Source organism: Symsagittifera roscoffensis, chromosome 4, assembly GCF_963678635.1.
Source record: "Symsagittifera roscoffensis chromosome 4, txSymRosc1.1, whole genome shotgun sequence".
NCBI lineage: Eukaryota > Metazoa > Xenacoelomorpha > Acoela > Convolutidae > Symsagittifera > Symsagittifera roscoffensis.
In genome coordinates this window covers 22695292-22712261 of record NC_087065.1, presented here as the reverse complement: position 1 = coordinate 22712261, position 16970 = coordinate 22695292, and the positions used below count along the sequence as shown (strand labels likewise).

At 37.1% G+C, this 16970-nt stretch overlaps 1 protein-coding gene across 1 annotated transcript; it reads left to right on the top strand.

The window, feature by feature from the left end:
• Positions 1–1132: 1132 nt before the first annotated feature.
• LOC134845087 (uncharacterized) lies at positions 1133–14198 on the top strand. Its single transcript, XM_063861939.1, has 3 exons — positions 1133–1615; positions 4927–5151; positions 13875–14198. The coding sequence occupies exons 1-3, from the start codon at positions 1294–1296 to the stop codon at positions 14132–14134; spliced, it is 807 nt and encodes a 268-aa protein (XP_063718009.1). The 5' UTR covers positions 1133–1293; the 3' UTR covers positions 14135–14198.
• Positions 14199–16970: the final 2772 nt, after the last annotated feature.

The window sequence follows — 16970 nt, the reverse complement described above, 5'->3', positions numbered from 1 at the left end:
AAAAATCAACGCTTTTTTTCTGCTTGTGTTGACTCAAAATACCGAGCCACCAAACCTAACAAACTCTATTTATTTTCTGACAAGAAACAGTTAGTTTTTCAAAAATTTGTTGTGAAGTGCTTAGATGAAGCTTAGATTTTCTTTTGAATGCTGTGTTTCTAGTTTGGCTTTTGGCCCGAAACTTTCTAAATCTTGGATACACTAGAAATGGAAAATTCTTGTTGTTTATGGGTTGCAAGATCAAGTTTTACGCCTTGTGATATAACTTTTTTCTTTCTTCTTTTCAGATACCAGTAAAACTTCAAAAACTACTTTTCGCAACTCATAAAAAAATTTTGCTCCCTGTTGGTTGTTCGAGCAGGCAAAGTTTTTGAGTGGGCTTCAATGTTTAGCAACGTTTTAAGTTTCGAGTTTTCAGCATCAGTTTGGCCAGTGTGCAGTATCTGTGCAAACTTCAACTCAAGGCGTCAATATCTTCAGTGAGTGTAAAAATTTGGAATGAAAACTATGATTTTCATGATTTCTTAACTTCTATAATTTCAACTGAAAATCAGGACTTTGAAAATAACAAAAATTTATCAAAAAAGTGAAGTTCAACATCAGAAATTTTGTATCCCTTTTTTAACAGCCTCAAATTTTCCCATCTAATTAAATTTTATCCAAATTTTAACTTTGGATGGACCATTATTTTTGAGCAATTATTTTTTTTGCAAATCTTGCACTTTTTCCGTGCTGAATCAAATCGCAAGCATTTTTAAAAATAAGTTTTAACAGGGATTTATACTGAATTAAGGCTCATTAGTTAGGGCAGAGTTAACTAGGGTTAATCAAGCATGTTGAATATTATGTTTTTTTTTAGTTTCGCCATGATGAGGAGAAATTTTTAAAAAGCCAACTAAAAAACTTTAGAAGTCGACCCTCTCCCCCTCTTGAAAGTTCTAGGTCCGCCCAGGTTGAATCTATAAATCCTCTCTTTTTTAGAAACATTTTCATTTAAAAATTAATGAAACTAAAGAATATACTTTATTTATTTGAAACAATGATAGTATTTTCATAGCTGCCAATAATACTACAGACGGCCAAGTTAATTATTATTTTTGAACAATCTGTGAACATTTTTTCAGACATTCGTGCTTATGGTAGTTGAGTTTTGCTTATGATCGGTCACTTTTTGTTCAAGAACTCGTAACAGCATGCATCTGCTATAACGAAAAGTTGCTTTACAAAACACTTCTAACACAATGACTTAGCTATCATGAGTTTAAAATTTAAAAACTTCAAAAACTGCGTACGATGTCAATTGAACTACCCTTAACTATCGATTTGTTATTCGGCGAAACTGCTCTTACGTCACAGTTCTCCGAAACCAGGGCAAAAAACGAGACGCCCCAATGGATGCTCAGGGTTCGACTTCTTAGTGAAGTATTTGTGTTGAGAGCTCTTCCCTGGAACAGTCGAGAGAAATACGACCCAATTTGTTACTCAAATCAAGAGTATTTGAAGTCGGCTCTTAATTTCATGTCGGCTTTGCCCGAGTTGAAAAGTCTGCCGATTTTGGAGCTGGGCTGTGGTGACGGTCTAGTGTCCATGTTTATGAAACGCCGTGGTTTTAAAGGTAAATTTAGGAAATATAAATATTTAAACTACTAACATTTGGTATGTCTAACGCTATAAACTCCCCGGCCAAGATCAAACTTTGACCATAGACCAAAAACGCTAATCATACAATTCCATAAACCAAGTCTATGAAAAAATACTAGTCATACAAATTTCATACATTTTGCAAAACTGGTCTCAGCCAATTTTCAAAAAACTTTTTTACGGCATAAAAAAAGTCGCTGTATTGTACTGAATAAAAAAGCAAAACTTTTCGTCTCAAAAAATGCTAATCATATAATTTCAATGGAAATTTTTTCAGTTTCTCAAAAAAATTTTTTTTCAAAAACGCTAAAAATTCCAATTTCTTTTGTATGGCATGTTTATGTATGCCTTGTCGAAGTCTGATAATTTAAAAATACATATTTTAAAAATAATCATCTTTGAAAATTTCTGCCAAAATATAAAAGTTTGATGCTTTCACGCTATGATTTGTATAAGAAAACTCTTGTAAGGTTCAAGTAGTTTCTAAGGCATTGTAAATACGAGACAATCAAACCTTTGGTGAATCTAACTTTGAGTAAGCCATGCGTTTTGTCACTTGTGTTTGGTCACAAACACATCCCAAAAATTTTGAGAAATTAAGTTTTCAAATATCAATTTTTTTTTATTTGGTTAAATTGCTAGTCATACAATTTCCATATATGAAAAATGAAAAATCACAATCATAGACTTTTCATGCAAACTTCTCTACTTATGGAATTGCATGAAAAGTGTATTATTAGCATTTTTTCATATATGAAAATTCTTTGACTAGCATTTTTGGTCAACCGTTTACTTTTTTTAGGTTTTTAGGAAGAAATTGAGCAGAAATTTTGCTTGTTTTAAAAACCAGCAAAATTAGGGATAGGGGCAGATACCCCCCTCTGGGATTCGACACCGGACCGGCCCTTTGTACTAATTAATCCATTTTTAGCTGACGGACCTATTTTTTGGCTGATAGCGCCAACATTCACTTAATTTGAGGGGGAGCGCGCGCCGAAAAAACGCGATTTTTGGTCAACTTTTCAAAAAGTGCCTAAAAACGCCTTGTTGGCCTGTTTTTTCAAAAAACTTGAAAATCCCCCCCGGAAAGTTCTAGATCCATCCCTGCCTTTACATAGGTGAGGATGTATGTAGGATTTTCTCCACAGGGGGAGGCGGAATTTCAAAAAAATTTCGAAATTTTTGTCGACCTTTTTTTTAGGTCGACCAAATTAGTTTTTTGAGCTCTTCTAAATAACTATAAACACCCCATTTTGACCAAATTTTCTGTTGTACAGGCAATTTTCTGAAAAACAGGCCAAAAAAACGTTATTAGGCATTTTTTGGAAAATGCCAAAAAAAGGCGTTTTTAGGGATTTTTTTAAAATGTTGACCAAAAAATCGCGTTTTTTCGGCGCGCGCTCCCCTTCAAAATTAGTATATATCGGCGCCGAAGGCGCATTTAGTGAAACTTTAGGGATGGTCGGCCAAAAATTAAAATAATACCAAAAGGGGGACCCTGAGCGAAGGAGGCGCCCGACCTCCGTCTAAATCCGCCCCTGCTTCTGCAGACTATTTTTTCAAGCATAGACAGCTAACACGCATTTCTTGCACTTGAACCCAGTTTTGCTATATCTAGATAAATTATTATTTTATCCAAAATTCATTAGTTTCCGAGTGAAATTGAGAACTTCATTAGATGAAAATCCATACGTGATTGAATCAGAACTTCTGGAATAGCAATCGTTTTCATTTTCTTCTTCTGGAATTGAAACAAGTCAACCCTACATGTCATAAGCGAAATTGAAAAATCCTTGTAATGACTTTTGCTTGCCCTCCCTCAAAATTACCAATCAATCCAGTCAAGCCTACTCTGTCCAAAATTCATCTGATTTTGAAATTAATCTCAGATTGAAATCCCTGATAATTATAACAGAAAAATCCATAACCACTCCACGTCATCTTTATAACCAATTCAGATCTAACGACGAACAGAATAATTGTTTATTTTGTATATGCCGATTCAAAAATCTTGGATTTTTAGGCTCAGCAGCCACAAATGGGTGTCGGAAAATCGTAACGAATGGGGCAATCTTTGGGTGGTGAGGGCGCCCTCCACTCATTTGGGAAAAAAGGGGGGCTTCCGCTTTTTGCCCCGTTCTTAAATACTTTGCTTTCAACAAAATCCGCAACAAAATCAATGTGCCGACAAAATTTACGTTATTGTTCCGACTTTCGGTACGAAACTAACGGAATATTTGTGCTCGGGGTGGGTTTTTTTTTCTTCAGACAAATTTCGACTTTTTAACTAGCCATTTTTGACGGAATTTTTTTATATCATTCAAAAGGTATTGTTGTCCTGAGTTTAAATTTGAAAAGATATTTCACCTGTGATCTTTTTTCGTAAAGTTATGAGGGTTTAAAGATTGCCATTTTGACCAATTTGGGACAATTAACGCGCGATATAATTCGCGCTATTAACGCGTAAGCGGAGATTTAATCCGTTTTATAAATCGTTCCAAATTGGTTGAACGAAGCTTATTTGCCATAATTGATTTGTTAAAAGGAACGAAATTTCTCTTATTATACTTTATATGGCGTGTGGGGGGATGATTTTTATAAAAAAATTTCAAATTTTAGAAAAAAAATTTTCGTTTTATTTTATTTCATTTAATTTTTAAAATGTTATTACTGCTGCTCCATAAACCTTAAAGGCAGTCGGAACATTCAGGGCTTCGCCCTGATACGAGCAGTCTTGTTAGTATTTGTACGCGGAATTCACTTACATTTTAGAACGTGTTTAAAGACTTGTATTAGGAATCCAGGAACATATAGACACAAAATTGTGCCCCTATCCAGTGCATAGTTTGGCCTCGCAATGCTGGGAGACATTTTTGGATTTTTTAAAATATCTTTCGAATCACAGCTGAAAGGGATTGAAGGTTATATCTGACTTGATTCATTCTGAGGATTTTTTGAGGTAGCTGATTTTGCGTGGAAAATAAACAAAAGAAAAACTAAAACACACCCGAATCCAAAATTTCTCCTCATTTTTTTAAATGGCCGGAACAATAAAATGACCTATATTGACTTCCGCTTACGTCACCCTAACAAAAAGATACAGACATTTTGATTTCCAGAATTGGAGAAAATGTTTCAACTGAATTTTTGATAATATTATTTCCAGTTTCAAGTCAGAAACCTAACGCCATACATTCTATCGAATTATTAATTTTCATACAATTTAGTTCGGCTTGGGAGAATACCAAGAAGGCATCGATGTTTTTGATGAATCTCTAATTTCAGGAATTGTCACGTCTGACATTGAGAATGCGGATTCCATGTCGATTTTGAAGTGGAATAACGAACGTAATGGACTGTACCACAAGCACATACCCTTCAACTGGGGCCAGAAGTTCCCCACTTCTGAACTGGCCCAGTACTGGAAGGAACAAGTCAGCGTAGATACTGTAGATGGCTTAGATTATGGACCATACGTAGCAATGTTGCATGACGTATGCTTAATATTAGGTTCGTGTTCTTTGTATTGGGTTAGTATCTTCGGATTTAGCCCCATCAATTCTGTATTTTTTCTTCCTATAACGCATCCTCTTAGTAGTGGATTTATAGCGGGGGGGGGCTGACTTTGACAACTTAACTTCATCAAAACTTACTTTCGAAACGCGGTGTCAAGACATCTTACTATATCGAGATTCACAATTTTCCATGCCGTGCCATATAGTTTTTACATGTGATTGAAATGATGAAAAAAAATCTGGGAGACAGCTCGTGGAAAAACTCAAGAAAAAAAATAAACGCAATCAATTAAATTTAAATAAAGCATATTTTTTGAGTACAGCTGCAGGACTTGAAAATCAAGCTTTATTTTGAAGATGAATTGACGAATACTTTGACGAAAAAAAAGAAAAGAAAGCTGGCGCCTTTAATGGTTCACTTAAGGTAATTTTTCATAATTTATCATTCTTTTTACCATAAACTGGATCTTTTACGACAACATGTCACTTTAAATACTAAATAGGTTGATATGAAAGCTTAATCGTTCTATAAAATGTATATAGCAGCCGTTCCAACCATAAAAATCACCGTCTTATTCTAGCGAAACAATTTTTCGTTAAATTTGATAAAGAGTTTCTCGAAAAGAGTACGGCTCTGAAAGTTTCCATGGCGTGCACGCCAATGGCGGGTAAAAACTTGAATTCGATGGCCAACTCATTTATGATGACCGGGAATCCAATGAGAAAACAACATTTAGAATTACATTCTTAACGAAAACAAGTTTTGTCTTTTTTATTCATTAAGTTGTACTGTCCTTGGTAGAATTGGTGATTCTACTGTATTACATGCTACAGTAACCTGAGCGTAAGATTGATTCTACATTAAGTTAAGTAGTAGAGCAAACAAAGGGTAGAGTTCGAAATAGTTCATTCTTCGAAGATATCGTCCCTCCTATGCCGGAAAGTAAAATTTGACAAAATCGGCAAACCCCTTCCCCCCAAATCGGAGCTAAGAAAGCTAATGTTATGAAATTCAGTGGGAGCGATACTAGAGATGATTTGATCCGGGCATACAGAAATCGGGACCCCTCAGACACTTGGGAGGCAAGTGATAACGGTCCCCGGAAGTGTAAATGGCCCTATCAGAACTCGGAAACTAGCGGCGGTTTTAGGCCCAAATTTTAGTTTGTGGTAGACCTAGTTAAGGGAAGCTTAAGTTTAGAATCCCAGACTCCTAGGAACCTCAATTCAGGTTTTATGCCCTAAGTAAACAAACCCACCACTAATTTCCGGAAGTCGTTTCTCGGCCTCCAATGATCACAGTGAGCTGAAACTTGGAGGGATGATAGGTAGTGGCAAGATACATCTTGTTTTATAATTTGAACCAAATCCGGCGAGTGGACCGGAAGTTATTCACACTTGGAAAAACACCCCGCTAGACCGGAAATAGGCAATTTACCCGAAATGATGAACAGTGGCATAATGCAGCAATCGACACAAGATACGAACCCCGAAAAAAGACACCTAATGAGTGAAAACCCTCTGGCGACTCCTTCCGATGTTTGATAGCTTATTTCCGGAAAAAGTGATATTGGACCTTAGAAATGGGATAACTTGTGAAGAAATGGGATATGAATGAAACTTGGTAGTTAGGACCCCCATGGGATTCTGATCTCAAATATGGAATTTTGACCCCGGTTGACCCCTGGGTGACCTTAAGTTGACCTTTGGGCGTTTGACCTCAAAATTGCATAGAAAACCCCGAGATTAACACCGGAAATTGGCGTATTCCCCAGCCCAACCCCTGGAGATATGAACGGGTCACCTTGCTCCTTGCTAAAAGTTGGGAGGAAAACTTATATGTTGGGAAATAGAGCAGAAGCTAATAGAGATTTAGTTTTTTTGCAACCTTGGAGTAGTAGAGTTAATTCAAAGTGGACTTGGTAAACATTGGGTTCAGTTTAGCTTGGCGAGTGATCTATTAATAGCAATTCAATTAGACTAAAAAAAGTAGTCCCAGAGGAAATTGATAGTAACAGGACCGCAGCATGAGAATTATTTCTTCTGAATAGTACGAATAGACGGGGAATTTACTTGGCTTCCCGGAGGTGTCTTTTTGGTTTGATTTGACCCCTCAAAGACGAACTACGTTCCCCTGATAGCTAGAAGGTCGGGATTGGAATATAGTACAGATAAAAAAAATTTAGATGCATGGGATGAATTAGCTACCCATGAAAAGGGCCTCCCCCTACCGTTAGGAGGTCGGAACGTTAGCGGGATAATTAAAATTAAGACCTTGGTAGGGTCACTTAGTAAACATAGCATGATTTGGAGGTTGAGTTGAACTCGAGGGCTGAAGTCACGGAAGTCAGGAATTTGCTGATTAGAATCGTATGACATTTGTTTGCTTGGTCAAATTGTGACACCTACCGCATACCGGTATCTAATCATCGTGAAAAGATTGATAAGAAAGCGAAGTTGGCACGTGGCAGAGTTGACAGGTGGAGAGATATAGTCTTAAAACATGTGCGGACGAGTGATTCAAGCAGATGTCAGGACTGACAGAGAATGGCGTGACTTAACTAAAACTAAGTGTAAATAAAGATAAGGAATTGGAGGGTACCGGAGAGCCTTTAAGATTCAGAACATTTGTTGGCTACTATTAAGAGTATTTGGTTCTCAGTCAGAGAAGAGAGCAATTGATACTGCGAGAGAGAGTATAGTTGGTTCTCAGTTAGTTAGAAAGAACAATTATTGCTAGTTAGTCAGGTAATTGGTTCTTGGAGTAAGAGACCAGTAGACAGTTAGTTCTCATCAAAGGTTCTCTAAAGAGAGAACAGTTTAGTGTTAGTGGAGTTAGTTGGAAGTTAATTGCAAGTAAAAAAAGTGTGCTGATAAATCGCGGACCCTTTCCCTTTGATTTGATTATTAGATTATATCCTGGCCACTTAGAGCCTTCTGTAATTGGACATATAATCATCTAAATTAATTTATCATTGGAAATTCTTGCAATTGTATCGAGTAGACAAGACAGCCGGAAGAGCAATACACAGAAGGGGCAATCAACATAACAAAATACAGCATATTTGCCACCAAAATAACCCTTTCGGGATTGTAGATAGTAGTGAATCTTGGTTGGCCCGCTGAATTCACTGCCCAAGGGACGACTTTGGAGTGTCGTTAGGAAAGAGAAAGCGAACCTAGAGAAGCAGTTCCCCTTAATCTACAGTCTTGTTTCGAATTTTTTTGTGCATCTTGAACAACAATCAGAAGCTTTTCTTTTTCTGAATGCACGTTCCACTTATCTGCAGAAGTTTATACCTGGAAGAAAAAATTATCAACTTAAAAAACGTAATTTTTCGGAGTCCAGTTTAATTAAACTTTCAAAATGTAGCGGGATAATTAAATTAAGACCTTGGTAGGGTCACTTAGTAAACATAGCATGGTTTGGAGGTTGAGTTGAACTCGAGGGCTGAAGTCACGGCAGTCAGGAATTTGCTGATTAGAATGGCGTGACTTGGAAATCTTTTGGAAATCTTTTGAAAATTTTAAAACGCAATTTTAATTAAGTTATGAAATGGTAATGAAGTACGCAAAATTTAGAGTTTACTATTATTGAAATGTTAATAATCTTCAAACTTTTTCTTAAATAGACTCGAATATGTCAGACAAACAAGAAGCTCAGTCTATTTTTTCAAGATCACAACAACAATATAGTCATCAACATAATCTTACAACAAAATAGTTTACGGCTTAAGTAAGGGATTTGTGTCAAGTACTTGTTTGATCTACCTGCCATTCATTTTTTCATTTCACGTTCACCCTTTCCCCAGTCCCCCCAATCCCCCATTCCCTCCAGTTTCCCTCCCGCCCCCAGTTTCCCTCCCCCTTAATATATAATGGCCGTTTGATCTACCTGCCATTCATTTTTTCATTTTACGTTCACCCTTTCCCCAAGTTTGCTGTTCCGCCATTTTTAACCCGTCCGCCAGTCACCACAGTCCCCCCATTCCCTCTAGTTTCCCTCCCGCCCCCAGTTTCCCTCCACCTTGAGGGCGGTAAACGTAGGGTACAAACGGGTATGGGGGAGGGGGTGTAAACGAGTAGGGTGGGTTTTATACTGGAGGGACGACAAGGGACGACAAAGGAAGGTAAATTGGATTAAGGAGAGTAACTTAAGATCAGCTAAAAACGAGAAGCTAAAAAACTATGAGAAAAAGTTGTGAATCAAAAAACTGAAAAGCAGACAATTGTTTTTTTTTCATGCCAAATCGAGTCTGGTTTTATCCGCAGCGTGTATCAAGCCAAAAGCAATGGTAAAGTTTTGAAAACACTGCCCTGTGTTTGAAAATTTCAAAATCATTTACCAAAAAATGGTTATAATCCATTATAATTGGTTATAATATATTTTGAAAATTTTACTAAAACAAAAAATAAGATTTTTATCCAATTTTAATTGATTATAATTGATTTTTTCAATAAATATTTAAAGATTGACAGCAGAAATCCAAGATAATGGTTTATTATCCACGAAACTCCACGACAGGTCACGTTGGGCTGCGGTAGTTTAAAACAATGATAATTGTCCTTCAATATCTGAATTGGTGGTTAACGAGTTAGCATGATTTTTTTAATCAAAAAAATTGATGAATTTCAGAAAGTGCTTCCCAAGTCATGTTAACAAATTAAGTCAGTAAATTAACTAAATTTTGTATCAAATTGGCACTTATAAAAAGACTATAACTTTAAAAGTGCATCGTTTCAACATAGCCTGCTAGTTCATTTTACCTGGAAACTATAAGTTCTATCTAATCATTTAGTCTACAAAATGACAGTTACTTATTGCAAACGGTGGTAAGATTCGTTATTAAGTACAAATTGCATATTCTTAGCCATTGATCATATCAAATTTCGTATCAAGGCAAATTCCTGATTGTAATGATTGTCATATAAAAAATCTTACGTTTTTGTATCATTTGAAACATTTGATAACACCTTCAAAAAAACCGTAAAAAATGATCAAATAAAAATTACACAGTCTTTGAAAATGCCAGACCCGATAAACCGTACTAAGAACAAATTCACAATTTTTGCATTCAGTTACGCAATGTTTTTGTCAATTAACTTGCTTCAGTTTCTCTAAAAAGACTTCGAAGCTGCAAACGATATAATTTTAATAAAGAACGGATAACTTCACGCGCAATTTTTTTATCCAAATTTGCCATATTGTCAGCTCAAACTCTTATATCTTTTAAAAAAAATTTTGCACGCAAAATATTGTAAGAAAAATTTGGCTTAAAGCATCTATATCTGTCAAATGACAGAAAAAATTGCGCCTTACGCCAAAATTGAAAAAAAATTGTTTGTCAAGAAAATCTGACAAACTGCTCTTATATTTTTTAGAACCCGAGGTGTTCAAAGTAACCTGGTTTTAAAGAATTTTTTATCGTTGTTCCGACTTTGGGAGAAACGACGGATCATTTGTGCTCAGGTTTTTTTCTCCAGACAAATCTCAATTTTTTAACTAGAAATCTTTGACTGAAATTTTTTGTCTTGAGCTTGACTGTAAAAAAATACTCCACCTGTGATCATTATTGGTAAAACTGTGGGGGTTAATAAATTGCCAATTTGGGACCATTTTGTGTTATTAATGCGTAAGCGGAGTTTTGATCCGTCTTGGAAATCGTTGCAAATTAAATTGAGGTATACAGTTTGGTGCATATACTATTTTGCTATTAGCCAAATAAATCACTTTGTACTTTAGATAGCGTGTAAACGTGGGGGATTTTACAATATCTCTAGGCCGGCTTTTCTCACTCGCTATCGTCCTTCGCACCGCCGCGATATGTTCCCTTTAGTACTGGGGTCAGTGGGGCAACCGATTCCCGGTACTGTTTACAATCCCAAAAGGGTTGATATGGTGGTTGCCTTCTCTGTATCGTACTATGCTGCTTGCCCCGTGATCTGTGCTCTTCCGATTGTATCTCACTCGTCAATCAATAGTCGATCGCAACAACAATTCCAATAATAAGAATGAATTAAGAAATAGATATAACCAAATACAGAGTAGCCTAAAAATGGCTGGAATATAAATTATTCATTCAGTCAATGGAATGGGTCCGCGATTACTATTATTTAACCCCCTGCTTTCTGCAGTTCAATTAACACCTTACTATTAACTAACTAACTAACGTTCTCCTCGAGAACTTCTTTCAATATCGATCGTTCAACAACGATCCCACTATTCTCTAGATAGCCTAACTTGTATCCACTAACTAACTTAATCACGTTAACAAGTCTTCCAACTCGTTCCCACTTTACTTTGAGAATAAAGCGACTACCTTAGCTTGTAGCCCCAAACTGTCCTCACTAACTCAATGAGATACGACTTATTAACAATAAACTCTAAACCTTTCTGGTTCGTAAAGGTCGGTCCGAAGCATCCGCGCCTTATGTCTATTTACTCTTAGTTTTAGTTAGGGATCCGTCATTCCGTACAAGTCTTGATATTTACCTATGTACCTCCTACGCAGCGTTCCAGCCCATAAATTCCACATGATCACATTAAGTTAAATGCCAAGTTCAAAATGCCAACCAAAGCTATGCTAAACAAATAGCAAATGCAACTTCAACTTAATTCAAGCTTCATTTACATATCAAAATGCCCAAGGACTTTATTTAATTTTCCCGTATCTTTTCCCTTTTCCCGTGACTAGGATAATTTCCCAGTGAACTCAATTTCCCGTTTATCATAATCCTAAAATTCCCATACGTAACCTATTCAAATTTCAACCTGATCGACCTTCAGGGTAAGCCGTTCCCTAAACTGGGGTCCAATTGAGCCAATAAAACACCCCCCAGAAGCCAATGGAATATCCTGTACATTCCTAACATACAGATTAATTAATTCCCCTATTCCCGCGTTTATACTGCCAAAATAATATGCGACTACTTTTCTGTGCCATTGACGCATTTCTATTAATAGTTCAATCAACAAGTTAAATTGAACCCAATGTTTGTTTAGCTAACTCTTAATAATTCCAAAATATACCACTTTACATTAAACCAAGATATTCCATCGAATTCAGGGAAATGCCTAAACAAATTCCCATACCTACTAATCACCGCCCAAGATCCATAAAATAGCTCCATTACCATTCCTGATTACCAAACATATGATTTGGGTTAATTTCCGGTTCTAAATTTAAGGGTTTTGGGGCTAAAACCGTGAAAGGTCAAATAGAGGTCAAACCGGGGTCAAATCTCCCATAATCGGTTCGAGGTCATATAGGGGTCCTATCTACCAAGTTTCATCCATATCTGACAAATACTTCCCAAGTTATCCCAATTTTAAGGTCCATTATCACTTTTCCCGGAAAAGGTCAATTAGCACCGGAAAGGTCAACTAAGAACTAAGACTTACAGGGGTCCATTTTACCGGGGTGGATCATACTACACATAAATGCCATAAAATCGATGAGCCCTCGCGCATTATTTTTCACAAATTGCTTATTAACACCTCCAAGGGGTGATTTTCCCAAGTGCTAATAGCCCGTGCCATGATCGCCCAATCGGGTCATCATCCTAACATACGATAGACCATGTCACTATATATCTTCCCCGTAAGTTTCAGCTCCCCAGGGTCCTTGGGAGTCGAGAAATAGCCTCTGGAAGTTGGGTGGGGGTTTGTTTGTTTAAGGCATAAATCGGGCCGGGGTGACTTTGGGGTTCCGAAACTTCAGACTTAAGCTTACCTCATCCAGGGCTACTACGTACCTAAAAATGAGCTCAATCGGATCAGTAGTTAAGGATTTCCGGTGGGGCCATTTGCGCTTCCGGGAACCGTTATCACTCGGCCCAGGGGGTCGGGTGGGTCCGGCTCCTTGCATCCCCGGGTCAAATCATCTCTAGTATTACCCCATTAAATTTCATAAAGTCCGCCCCACTAGTTCCCGAGCTGGGGGGGGGGGGGGTTGTTCGGATCTATTCCATTACCTATTGTCCCAAAGGAGGGGGATTAATTCCAAGAACTTAAGCAAATACAAGTTTAATTCAATCTTAACTTGATGACGAATCAGTCTTACGCTCAGGTTACTATAGCATGTAATACAGTAGAATCACCAATTCTACATAGCGTTTGGGTGGATGATTTTTTTTTTTCAATTTTGTAACTTCAACTATTCCATTGGGAGATGTAGTACTTATTGAAGATGATTTTTAAAAAACGTTCGATAAAATGTTCATTTTTCTAAAGAAAAAAAGTATATCCATTCGTTTAACGAGAAAACTTTTTCATTGAGCTAAAAAGACGGTCGGAACGTTCAGGGCTTTGCCTTGATACGGGAAGTCTTGTTGGAAGCTTTGGAAAAAGGGGTCATATATTTCACTTGTGCGTTCTCATGAGTACATAAAATCAGTTGTTAAAATAGTTATGTGTGAAAACGTTCTTATAATCTTTCGTGCAACATCAAGTTAGCAGAAAATGCTTTTTGTGTTTGCGCAGTAATGCGAAACTTTTGTGTTTTTTTAAAAGGGGGTCTTATGTTTTTTATTTTCCGAAACTCAGCTGCAAAGTTGTGCGCGAGTGTCTGTGTGGTTGTGTTGCGTATTTCTGTGAGTGTACATGTGTGTAGTGTGCGTATGTATGGACGGTAAGAGGGTCATATAACATGCGGGTGTACAAGCCGGGAGTTATCTTACCCGCGTAAAACTAGGTGTTAATTTTGGTTTGTATTTCAGCAAATGACGTTCTCTTTGACTCCCAATACTTCCCTATGTTTCAAGACACAATCGATCAACTCTTCTCATTCATCGAGAAAGATCTGAAACGAGTGCCAGTTCTACTCCTCGGAATTGGATCCGAACATCTAACCGAAGAGCAGCAGAAGTTTTTCTCGCAACTGGAAAAGCGAGACTCGACTAGCGTTGATCCTTTGGGCAAAGGACACAATATGTTCTTGGTCAGCCTCAAAAACAGAAAACCGACACTTTTTATTTAAATCAGTTCTTAATGTAGACTAGGCCAATGCTCTTCTGATGATGTGATGATAAAGGCTGATCTAAGAAAAAAATTGAAACACCTAAGCAGGTGTGTTGTTACACAGACCAATTTAAAAAATCAAATCATTTAATTCAGTGACGGATCTAGAATTTTCTCGAGTGACGGAGGGGGGCGGATTTTCAAAAAAATTGTGTCAATTTTTGTCGACTTTTTTGGTCGACCAAATTGACTTTTCGAACGCTTCTGGAACAATATAATGACCCAATTTTGACTGAAAATTTTGCAGAGCAGACAAAATTTTGAAAAAAAAACAGGTCAAAAATGCCATTTTTGGTTACTTTTTTTTTGGCGCGCGCTCCCTTTCAAAATAAGTATATATAGATTGGCGCCCAATTAAATTTAGGGTTGGTCGGCCTAACATGGATGTCAAAAAATACCAAAATGGACGAATCCCCGAAGAAAGAAAGCGTCCGCCCAAACCCCCCCCCCCCCCACTCCCTCCTAAATTCGCCCTTAATTTGACTCATATTTTCGAGATGGAAAACAGAAAATTGTCGAATAAATTAATATTTAAACTGATTGGTTTTAAAAATGTATTCTATTTGATTCGGCCCTCTAGTCGTAAAGTGGAGTGGACAGCTTTCGCCTCTCGGTTCTGTGGCCTGCCTCTCGTGTCAAATTTGTACTGAAACAGATCTATATACTTGAAGACTGTGACCAATATGAAAACAATAATCCAATAAGATAGAAAACTTATCATTGAAAGAGCACCAACTTGAGCTAGCGTAGAAGGTAAATCAACTTGTTGATGTAGAAGCGCCGCTGAGAACTTTCTATTAAGTACTATCTTATATGGAACTGATTGCTTAATTTGGTTTTTAAAAAAACGAGGAACAACTTTGATTCGCAAATTTTCTTTGCAAAATAATAGTAAAAATCAAATGTAGTTCGGACAATGACATTGGTACATAACATTTGAAACACTTTGTGCATTGTAGTGCAAACTAAGCTCTGGTTTCCTTGCAAAAAAAACTATTTCAGAACTTGATTCAATTCCAGATTCAGTTTAATAATTTCGAATTATAATTATTGCGTCTCAAAGTACTGATTTTTTTGGTTTCAATTTTTTGATATGAAAAAAGAGAAAAGAGGTGCCTGGAATAGACTGCCATTGGGCACGTGTAGGTCCCCTGGACGCAGGAAGTCACAGCAGCCCCTGTTGTGCTGCTTCACTCCACAGTAGCACTGTCTCTTCATGTTGCGAACACGACATGCAAAGTTGTCTAACTGCATCTGACATTCTTAAAAGCCATACAAGCAACAAATAAAAAAAACTTCAAAAATGTATCACAAAAACTGTGTTTTTGCGATGCAAATTTTATGAATCAATAGGCTGCTCATAAATCGTTAAATGACACATTTTTGCTTAAAAGAATTAGTTAGATACATTTTTGAAAAAAGCAAACTCACGTAGAAGTGAGTCGTTTGGATCACACGAATCACTGGACGAACTCGATCCGTGTGATGATTCCGATTCAACCGAACTAAATTCTTCTTCATCTTCATACTCATCTTCATCTCTGCTTTTCCTCACCTGGAAAGGTTTACCCCACCCTGCCGGACCCTCTCGTTTTCTACTTGAACTCTGAGAACTCCGACTTCGTATTGAACGTCGGGACGAACTTTTTCGACTCTGGGACTTCCCGCAAGAGCAATGATTATTGCAGAAATCGGATCGACATCCGCAACCACACGGTGCAGCGGGAGGCACCCGGCAGCAAGGGTTCCGACAAGAACATGGACGGGTTCGCCTGTCTCCTGCGCTGCCATTGCAACAACAACTCTTCAATTTTCGAGGAGCCATTTTTAAAGTTTTCGTGTTTTTGACTTTCTTGGCGTTTCGTTGTTTTCTTAGGCTTGTTTTTTGGCTTATTACATGTAATCTGGACGCACTTTAAGTTTCTTGGATACAAAGTAGGTTTTTTATTGCACGAGACAAATAATGCACAAGCTTGTGCAACGAGTTTTCAAATTTGTCTATTATGATTTCAGATCACAGCTCTTTTCCACTATTCCCCTTTTTCTAATGAAATGAAAATTCTAATGAAATGAATTATTCTGAACATACTTGTCTTTTATATATTAATTCGTAACATCACGCGTTCAGCCATAATAAAACGTAGAACAATTGAGAAAATGGCAAATTTGAAATGTTCGAGGGGGGGGGGGGGGGGGTGGGTGGGATGTTCGAGTGGGTGGGATGGCTAACAGCCCAAATGACTTGCTTCACGAATGAATAAACCCGTTGCCTGAAAAAATCATAGTTTTCAATTTAGTTCAAATTGTGATAACAAATCAGTCTAAGAAGATCAGAATTGCATGTGCGGGATAAATGGTTAATTACGAAAGAGGTTGTAACCATTTTGCGAATATTTTGGTAATTACGAAAACTAGGCTTCCAAAAGCGAGTGCTTGGAATCGTTCGCAAAAACTGTAAGAACTAAGTTGTCCTTTGAAGATTTAAGTTAAAAAAATCCATGCACAAGAAATGCAATTTTCATATTGACCATGGGTCCTTATCAGACATGGGAGAAAAAAGACAAAAGAGATTTATTTTTGAGATTTGGGAAAAATGCATTGAAATAACTCAAATTTTTTATGAATTATTGAGACAACTAAGAAAGAGTCACATTTAAATTTTGTGTATTTGGAGAGACTCAAGACTGCAAGTAAAACTAGAGCAAAAATGAAAATTTTTGCATGCTGTTTAAAAACACAGATAAAAACTTTGTTTCAATTAAAGATAAGAAAACTTATAGAATTTGACCGATAAC

Excerpts from the sequence above, each read along its gene's own strand:
- LOC134845087 (XM_063861939.1), top strand. The coding sequence starts at position 1,294 with ATGTCAATTGAACTACCCTTAACTATCGATTTGTTATTCGGCGAAACT. Across the intron at positions 1,616-4,926 it reads GAAACGCCGTGGTTTTAAAG|GAATTGTCACGTCTGACATT; the intron begins GTAAATTTAGGA and ends CTCTAATTTCAG. Across the intron at positions 5,152-13,874 it reads TGACGTATGCTTAATATTAG|CAAATGACGTTCTCTTTGAC; the intron begins GTTCGTGTTCTT and ends TTTGTATTTCAG.